We start from the raw sequence: 10808 nt of genomic DNA, 5'->3' as shown, positions 1-10808 counted from the left end.
GGACATCACTTCTCACAACCAGATCATTCCATAAATGATTTAAAAATCAAAATCCTCAATGGAATGTTTAAAAGCACCCAAGAACGGAAAACATTGAGCTCAGAATGATAAGACTCTTTGACACCAAAACCAAGGGACTTAATGTGGACATGGGTTTTCTCACACCCTACCAAAATTGTCTGTAATTATCCTGCTTGCCTCTATTCTTATCCACACTTTCTCTCCCCCCCCCCCCCAGCATCCCTTCCCCACCTTTCTTTGACACTGTCCCTTGGCTTCAAACACTTAACACCCGACCTTATCTACAGTAAAATATCTGTTTTTTTTTTTTTTCTCTACACTGTTTTAGCATTGATTCCTGTGTAAATCAGTATTGCTTGACCTGAAGAAGAGAGGAGAACTCTCGAAAGCTTGTCCTATGACATAAATTGTTAGTCCATTAAAAAAGGTATCACCTAATACTGAAGAACTCATTTATTCTGCACTATATATATATATGTATATGTATGTATGTATGTTTGGAGATGGTGAGTTGCCCAAGGTCGCAAGCAGCTGACAAATTCTGTGTCATTGTTTTCCGAGTCGGTGCCTTTACTCACTGAATCACTTCAGTGTGTGCACACATCCCGAATGACATTCCTTGTGTTGTAACTGTACTTTTCCTTTCTCACTGCAGCTTCCATGATGTTTCAGTACTTTGTGAAAATCTTCCCCACCGTCTATGTAAAAGTTGATGGAGAGGTATGAAATGTGACAATTCAGCAGTGTACTAGTGGCAGTGACATGGTTAGGGGTCAGTTCCTCCTAGGGCAAAGTGTACTAATGGCAGTGACATGTTAAAGGTCAGTACATCCTAGGGGCACAGTGTACTAATGGCAGTGAAATGGTTAATGGCTCCCACCTGAGTAATTGATGCCATTTTCACACATCTGAAACCTATTCATGTTTTTAAGTTGGTTTGTAAACACGCTGAGCGGAGACTTGAAGGGTTTGATTTCCTCCGCAGCTCCTTTTGTGTGATGTCACTGGGTGTCTGCACACTCCTTTTGCACAGCCAGGGCCCCATCTAACTCCCTTATCTTTTATTGACTCTGAAGTCGGGGTGATCTAAGGGTAAATAAGACCTACCAACATCTCCCCACCCAATTCAGAGACGCCTAAGAAATGCAATTTGTATTCAAATTCCAAAGGAACACAAATAAGACATCTTTGCTACTGGGCCGTTTAGATTATATTATGGACGCCAATTCATTAGACATTTTTACAAATGTATTTTTATTGTTTGGGACGGCTATGTGGGATTGCACCATTAAAACATTGAATAATTCTTTAATGAAAACTTAATTGCATTACTACGGATCATGGGGGTTTCTCCTGGAGAGGGAAATATGCTCCTATTTACATACTATGTACTGCACCCCCCCTGCTTTGTTTTTGGGGCAAAATATTCTGAACAAGGGAGAAGGATTTCCACAGTCAAATGCAAATACTATTTGAGGATTGCTTAGTTATTGCTTTGTAACGTACACTGTATGATCCGGACAACTGCATTACTTTAGTCACTACAATGTCATTTCTCAAGCAGCCTTACTGGCGGCACTTTATAAAACAAAAATATATTTATTTTTTTAGATTTTATGCAGCATTTCATTACTTTTTAAATAACCGCTAATTACCTAAGCTGCTGATCGATTAGTTCTCACGTGAGCGATCAGCAAAGACCCTGCTACCCTGGGTTTGCGTAATGGTCGCCTTTCAGTTTAAAGCAGCAGTTCAAGCAATATCCTACATGTGTGGGAAAAAAATATATAAATATATATTTTTTTATATAGATTTATTTATATAGATATATTTATTTATTTAGATTTTTATATATATTTATATATATTTATTTATATATATCTTACTATATATTTCTGAAAGTGTCCTAAGATGGCGGCGCACGGAAGGACCCCCTTCCTCCCTCGCGGAGTAACAAAGATGGCGGCGGCCGGAACGAGAGGTGACGTGTGTGTGTCACTGTGTGTCACTGTTTCACTGTGTGTGTCACTGTGTGTCACTGTGTCACTGTGTGTCACTGTGTGTCACTGTGTGTCACTGTGTGTCACTGTGTGTCACTGTGTGTCACTGTGTGTCACTGTGTGTCACTGTGTGTCACTGTGTGTCAGTGTCACTGTGTGTGTGTGTGTGTTTGTGTGTGAGACACTGTGTGTGACACGGTGTGTGTGTGTGCGTGACACTGTGTGTGTGTGTGATACTGTGTGTGTGTGTTTGTGTGTGACACTGTGTGTGTGTGTGTGACACTGTGTGTGTGTGTGTGACACTGTGTGTGTGTGTGTGACACTGTGTGTGTGTGTGTGACACTGTGTGTGTGTGACACTGTGTGTGTGTGACACACTGTGTGTGTGTGTGTGTGACACACTGTGTGTGTGTGTGACACTGTGTGTGTGTGTGACACTGTGTGTGTGTGTGACACTGTGTGTGTGTGTGACACTGTGTGTGTGTGTGACACTGTGTGTGACACTGTGTGTGTTTCAGGCACTGTAGGGTGGGGACCGGAGCTACAGGGGGTGGTCAGGAGCGTAAAGAGAGGGGGGAGCGGAGAAACATACAGGGGGAGTGGAGAGGAGGGACCCGGAAATTTTAAGCAACCCACCCCCCCTCCTGTCCACTGCCCCCCTCCTGCCCACTGTCCCCACCTCCTGTCCACTGTCCCCCCCCCCCCCTCCTTTCCACTGTCCCCCCCCCCTCCTGTCCACTGTCCCCCCCCTCCTGTCGACTGTCCCCCCCTCCTGTCGACTGTCCCCCTTCCTGTCGACTGTCCCCCCCTCCTGGCCACTGTCCCCCCCCTCCTGTCCACTGTCCCCCCCCCCTCCTGTCCACTGTCCCCCCCCCCTCCTGTCCACTGTCCCCCCCCCCTCCTGTCCACTGTCCCCCCCCCCTCCTGTCCACTGTCCCCCCCCTCCTGTCCACTGTCCCCCCCCTCCTGTCCACTGTCCCCCCCCCTCCTGTCCACTGTCCCCCCCCCCTCCTGTCCACTGTCCCCCCCCTCCTGTCCACTGTCCCCCCCTCCTGTCCACTGTCCCCCCCCTCCTGTCCACTGTCCCCCCCTCCAGTCCACTGTCCCCCCCTCCTGTCCACTGTCCCCCCCCTCCTGTCCACTGTCCCCCCCTCCTGTCCACTGTCCCCCCCTCCTGTCCACTGTCCCCTCCCCCTCCTGTCCGCTGTCCCCTCCCCCTCCTGTCCGCTGTCCCCTCCCCCTCCTGTCCGCTGTCCCCTCCCCCTCCTGTCCGCTGTCCCCTCCCCCTCCTGTCCGCTGTCCCCTCCCCCTCCTGTCCCCTGCCCCCCCCCTTCCTGTCCACTGCCCCCCCCCTTCCTGTCCACTGTCAAGAGAGCCACTAAATTAATAAAGGGGATGGACATTCTAACTTATGAGGAGAGGCTAGCTAAATTAGACTTATTTACATTAGAAAAGAGGCGTCTAAGAGGGGATATGATAACTATATACAAATATATTCAGGGACAATACAAGGAGCTTTCAAAAGAACTATTCATCCCACGGGCAGTACAAAGGACTCGGGGCCATCCCTTAAGGTTGGAGGAAAGGAAATTTCACCAGCAATAAAGGAAAGGGTTCTTTACAGTAAGGGCAGTTAAAATGTGGAATTCATTACCCATGGAGACTGTGATGGCAGATACAATAGATTTGTTCAAGAAAAGGTTGGACATCTTTTTAGATGGGAAAGGTATACAGGGATATACCAAATAAGTATACATGGGAAGGATGTTGATCCAGGGATTAATCCGATTGCCAATTCTTGGAGTCAGGAAGGAATTAATTTTTCCCCTTAATGGGTTTTTTTGTTTGCCTTCCTCTGGATCAATAAGTAAGTATAGATATAGAATAAAGTATCTGTTGTCTAAATTTAGCATAGGTTGAACTTGATGGACGTACGTCTTTTTTCAACCTCATCTACTATGTAACTATGTAATGTAAATCTCAATCTCAATCAATGTAAATCTCAATCTCAATCAATGTAAATCTCAATCAATGTAAATCTAAATCTCAATCAATGTAAATCTGAATCTCAATCCCAATCTCAATCAATGTAAATCTCAATCAATGAAAATCTAAATCTCAATCAATGTAAATCTAAATCTCAATCAATGTAAATCTCAATCTCAATCAATGTAAATCTCAATCAATGTAAATCTAAATCTCAATCAATGTAAATCTCAATCTCAATCAATGTAAATCTCAATCTCAATCTCAATCAATGTAAATCTCAATCTCAATAAATGTAAATCTAAATCTCAATCAATGTAAATCTAAATCTCAATCAATGTAAATCTAAATCTAAAGCAATGTAAATCTCAATCAATGTAAATCTCAATCTCAATCAATGTAAATCTCAATCAATGTAAATCTCAATCAATGTAAATCTCAATCAATGTAAATCTAAATCTCAATCAATGTAAATCTAAATCTCAACCAATGTAAATCTAAATCTCAACCAATGTAAATCTAAATCTCAATCAATGTAAATCTAAATCTCAATCAATGTAAATCTAAATCTCAATCAATGTAAATCTAAATCTCAATCAATGTAAATCTAAATCTCAACCAATGTAAATCTAAATCTCAACCAATGTAAATCTAAATCTCAACCAATGTAAATCTAAATCTCAACCAATGTAAATCTAAATCTCAATCAATGTAAATCTCAATCTCAATCAATGTAAATAAATCTCAATCTCAATCAATGTAAATAAATCTAAATCTCAATCAATGTAAATCTAAATCTCAATCAATGTAAATCTCAATCTCAATCACTGTAAATCTAAATCTCAATCAATGTAAATCTAAATCTCAATGTAAATCTAAATCTCAATGTAAATCTAAATCTCAATCAATGTAAATCAAAATCTCAATCAATGTAAATCTCAAATCAATGTAAATCTAAATCTCAATCAATGTAAATCTAAATCTCAATCAATGTAAATCTAAATGTAAATCTTAATCTCAAACAATGTAAATCTAAATCTCAATCAATGTCAATGTAAATCTCAATCAATGTAAATCTAAATCTCAATCAATGTTAATCTAAATCTCAATCACTGTAAATCAATGTAAATCTCAATCAATTTAAATCTAAATCTCAATCAATGTCAATGTAAATCTCAATCAATGTCAATGTAAATCTCAATCAATGTCAATGTAAATCTCAATCAATGTAAATCTAAATCTCAATCAATGTTAATCTAAATCTCAATCACTGTAAATCAATGTAAATCTCAATCAATTTAAATCTAAATCTCAATCAATGTAAATCTAAATCTCAATCAATGTAAATCTAAATCTCAATCAATGTAAATCTAAATCTCAATCAATGTAAATCTCAATCAATGTAAATCTCAATCAATGTAAATCTAAATCTCAATCAATGTAAATCTAAATCTCAATCAATGTAAATCTAAATCTCAATCAATGTAAATCTAAATCTCAATCAATGTAAATCTAAATCAATGTAAATCTAAATCTCAATCAATGTAAATCTAAATCTCAATCAATGTCAATGTAAATCTCAATCAATGTCAATGTAAATCTCAATCAATGTAAATCTAAATCTCAATCAATGTAAATCTAAATCTCAATCACTGTAAATCAATGTAAATCTCAATCAATTTAAATCTAAATCTCAATCAATGTAAATCTAAATCTCAATCAATGTAAATCTAAATCTCAATCAATGTAAATCTAAATCTCAATCAATGTAAATCTAAATCTCAATCAATGTAAATCTCAATCAATGTAAATCTAAATCTCAATCAATGTAAATCTAAATCTCAATCAATGTAAATCTAAATGTGAATCTAAATCTCAATCAATGTAAATCTAAATCTCAATCAATGTAAATCTAAATCTCAATCAATGTAAATCTCAATCTCAATCAATGTAAATCTAAATGTGAATCTAAATCTCAATCAATGTAAATCTAAATCTCAATCAATGTAAATCTAAATCTCAATCAATGTAAATCTAAATGTAAATCTTAATCTCAATCAATGTAAATCTAAATCTCAATCAATGTAAATCTAAATCTCAATCAATGTAAATCTCAATCTCAATCAATGTAAATCTCAATCAATGTAAATCTAAATCTCAATCAATGTAAATATAAATCTCAATTAATGTAAATCTCAATCAATTTAAATCTAAATATCAATCAATGTAAATCTAAATCTCAATGTAAATCTAAATCTCAATCAATGTAAATCTAAATCTCAATCAATGTAAATCTAAATCTCAATCAATGTAAATCTCAATCAATGTAAATCTAAATCTCAATCAATGTAAATCTAAATTTAAATCTTAATCTCAAACAATGTAAATCTAAATCTCAATCAATGTAAATCTCAATCTCAATCAATGTAAATCTCAATCTCAATCAATGTAAATCTCAATCTCAATCAATGTAAATCTCAATCAATGTCAATGTAAATCTCAATCAATGTCAATGTAAATCTCAATCAATGTAAATGTAAATCTCAATCAATGTAAATCTAAATCTCAATCAATGTAAATCTAAATCTCAATCACTGTAAATCAATGTAAATCTCAATCAATGTAAATCTAAATCTCAATCAATGTAAATCTAAATCTCAATCAATGTAAATCTCAATCAATGTAAATCTCAATCAATGTAAATCTAAATCTCAATCAATGTAAATCTAAATCTCAATCAATGTAAATCTAAATCTCAATCAATGTAAATCTAAATATCAATCAATGTAAATCTAAATCAATGTAAATGTAAATCTCCATCAATGTAAATCTAAATCTCAATCAATGTAAATCTAAATGTAAATCTAAATCTCAATCAATGAAAATCTAAATCTCAATCAATGTAAATCTCAATCAATGTAAATCTAAATCTCAATCAATGTAAATCTAAATCTAAATCTCAATCAATGTAAATCTAAATCTCAATCAATGTAAATCTAAATCTCAATCAATGTAAATCTAAATCTCAATCAATGTAAATCTAAATCTCAATCAATGTAAATCTAAATGTAAATCAATGTAAATCTAAATGTAAATCAATGTAAATCTAAATTTCAATCAATGTAAATCTAAATCTCAATCAATGTAAATCTAAATCTCAATCAATGTTAATCTAAATCTCAATCAATGTTAATCTAAATCTCGATCAATGTTAATCTAAATCTCGATCAATTTAAATCTAAATCTCGATCAATGTAAATCTAAATGTAAATCTAAATCTCAATCAATGAAAATCTAAATCTCAATCAATGTAAATCTCAATCAATGTAAATCTAAATCTCAATCAATGTAAATCTCAATCAATGTAAATTTAAATCTCAATCAATGTAAATCTAAATCTCAATCAATGTAAATCTAAATCTCAATCAATGTAAATCTAAATGTAAATCTTAATCTCAAACAATGTAAATCTAAATCTCAATCAATGTAAATCTCAATCTCAATCAATGTAAATCTCAATCTCAATCAATGTAAATCTCAATCAATGTAAATCTAAATCTCAATCAATGTCAATGTAAATCTCAATCAATGTCAATGTAAATCTCAATCAATGTAAATCTAAATCTCAATCAATGTAAATCTAAATCTCAATCAATGTAAATCTAAATGTGAATCTAAATCTCAATCAATGTAAATCTAAATCTCAATCAATGTAAATCTAAATCTCAATCAATGTAAATCTCAATCTCAATCAATGTAAATCTCAATCTCAATCAATGTAAATCTAAATCTCAATCAATGTAAATCTCAATCAATGTAAATCTAAATCTCAATCAATGTAAATCTAAATCTCAATCAATGTAAATCTTAATCTCAATCAATGTAAATCTAAATCTCAATCAATGTAAATCTAAATCTCAATCAATGTAAATCTCAATCTCAATCAATGTAAATCTCAATCAATGTAAATCTAAATCTCAATCAATGTAAATATAAATCTCAATCAATGTAAATCTAAATATCAATCAATGTAAATCTAAATCTCAATCAATGTAAATCTAAATCTCAATGTAAATCTAAATCTCAATCAATGTAAATCAAAATCTCAATCAATGTAAATCTAAATGAAAATCTAAATCTCAATCAATGTAAATCTAAATGATAATCTAAATCGCAATCAATGTAAATCTCAATCAATGTAAATCTAAATCTCAATCAATGTAAATCTCAATCAATGTAAATCTAAATCTCAATCAATGTAAATCTAAATCTCAATCAATGTAAATCTAAATTTAAATCTTAATCTCAAACAATGTAAATCTAAATCTCAATCAATGTAAATCTCAATCTCAATCAATGTAAATCTCAATCTCAATCAATGTAAATCTCAATCTCAATCAATGTAAATCTCAATCAATGTCAATGTAAATCTCAATCAATGTCAATGTAAATCTCAATCAATGTAAATGTAAATCTCAATCAATGTAAATCTAAATCTCAATCAATGTAAATCTAAATCTCAATCACTGTAAATCAATGTAAATCTCAATCAATGTAAATCTAAATCTCAATCAATGTAAATCTAAATCTCAATCAATGTAAATCTCAATCAATGTAAATCTCAATCAATGTAAATCTAAATCTCAATCAATGTAAATCTAAATCTCAATCAATGTAAATCTAAATCTCAATCAATGTAAATCTAAATATCAATCAATGTAAATCTAAATCAATGTAAATGTAAATCTCCATCAATGTAAATCTAAATCTCAATCAATGTAAATCTAAATGTAAATCTAAATCTCAATCAATGAAAATCTAAATCTCAATCAATGTAAATCTCAATCAATGTAAATCTAAATCTCAATCAATGTAAATCTAAATCTAAATCTCAATCAATGTAAATCTAAATCTCAATCAATGTAAATCTAAATCTCAATCAATGTAAATCTAAATCTCAATCAATGTAAATCTAAATCTCAATCAATGTAAATCTAAATGTAAATCAATGTAAATCTAAATGTAAATCAATGTAAATCTAAATTTCAATCAATGTAAATCTAAATTTCAATCAATGTAAATCTAAATCTCAATCAATGTAAATCTAAATCTCAATCAATGTTAATCTAAATCTCGATCAATGTTAATCTAAATCTCGATCAATTTAAATCTAAATCTCGATCAATGTAAATCTAAATGTAAATCTAAATCTCAATCAATGAAAATCTAAATCTCAATCAATGTAAATCTCAATCAATGTAAATCTAAATCTCAATCAATGTAAATCTCAATCAATGTAAATCTAAATCTCAATCAATGTAAATCTAAATCTCAATCAATGTAAATCTAAATCTCAATCAATGTAAATCTAAATGTAAATCTTAATCTCAAACAATGTAAATCTAAATCTCAATCAATGTAAATCTCAATCTCAATCAATGTAAATCTCAATCTCAATCAATGTAAATCTCAATCAATGTAAATCTAAATCTCAATCAATGTCAATGTAAATCTCAATCAATGTCAATGTAAATCTCAATCAATGTAAATCTAAATCTCAATCAATGTAAATCTAAATCTCAATCAATGTAAATCTAAATGTGAATCTAAATCTCAATCAATGTAAATCTAAATCTCAATCAATGTAAATCTAAATCTCAATCAATGTAAATCTCAATCTCAATCAATGTAAATCTCAATCTCAATCAATGTAAATCTCAATCTCAATCAATGTAAATCTAAATCTCAATCAATGTAAATCTCAATCAATGTAAATCTAAATCTCAATCAATGTAAATCTAAATCTCAATCAATGTAAATCTTAATCTCAATCAATGTAAATCTAAATCTCAATCAATGTAAATCTAAATCTCAATCAATGTAAATCTCAATCTCAATCAATGTAAATCTCAATCAATGTAAATCTAAATCTCAATCAATGTAAATATAAATCTCAATCAATGTAAATCTAAATATCAATCAATGTAAATCTAAATCTCAATCAATGTAAATCTAAATCTCAATGTAAATCTAAATCTCAATCAATGTAAATCAAAATCTCAATCAATGTAAATCTAAATGAAAATCTAAATCTCAATCAATGTAAATCTAAATGATAATCTAAATCGCAATCAATGTAAATCTCAATCAATGTAAATCTAAATCTCAATCAATGTAAATCTCAATCAATGTAAATCTAAATCTCAATCAATGTAAATCTAAATCTCAATCAATGTAAATCTAAATTTAAATCTTAATCTCAAACAATGTAAATCTAAATCTCAATCAATGTAAATCTCAATCTCAATCAATGTAAATCTCAATCTCAATCAATGTAAATCTCAATCTCAATCAATGTAAATCTCAATCAATGTCAATGTAAATCTCAATCAATGTCAATGTAAATCTCAATCAATGTAAATCTAAATCTCAATCAATGTAAATCTAAATCTCAATCAATGTAAATCTAAATCTCAATCACTGTAAATCAATGTAAATCTCAATCAATGTAAATCTAAATCTCAATCAATGTAAATCTAAATCTCAATCAATGTAAATCTCAATCAATGTAAATCTCAATCAATGTAAATCTAAATCTCAATCAATGTAAATCTAAATCTCAATCAATGTAAATCTAAATCTCAATCAATGTAAATCTAAATATCAATCAATGTAAATCTAAATCAATGTAAATGTAAATCTCAATCAATGTAAATCTAAATCTCAATCAATGTAAATCTAAATGTAAATCTAAATCTCAATCAATGAAAATCTAAATCTCAATCAATGTAAATCTCAATCA

General features: G+C 32.0%; 1 protein-coding gene across 1 annotated transcript in view; it reads left to right on the top strand.

Annotated features, from left to right (window-relative positions):
• Window positions 1-10808, top strand: part of LOC142475392 (endoplasmic reticulum-Golgi intermediate compartment protein 3-like) — a 61472-nt gene that overhangs the window by 10000 nt on the left and 40664 nt on the right. Inside the window, 2 exon segments of the mRNA XM_075581309.1 lie at window positions 677-741; window positions 1924-2002. Of these exon segments, the coding sequence (XP_075437424.1) occupies window positions 677-741; window positions 1924-2002 (144 nt within the window).

The sequence above is a fragment of the Ascaphus truei genome, unplaced genomic scaffold (assembly GCF_040206685.1).
Source record: "Ascaphus truei isolate aAscTru1 unplaced genomic scaffold, aAscTru1.hap1 HAP1_SCAFFOLD_1204, whole genome shotgun sequence".
NCBI lineage: Eukaryota > Metazoa > Chordata > Amphibia > Anura > Ascaphidae > Ascaphus > Ascaphus truei.
The sequence above is the reverse complement of the archived record's forward strand: the minus strand, read 5'-3'. Positions and strand labels throughout refer to the sequence as shown.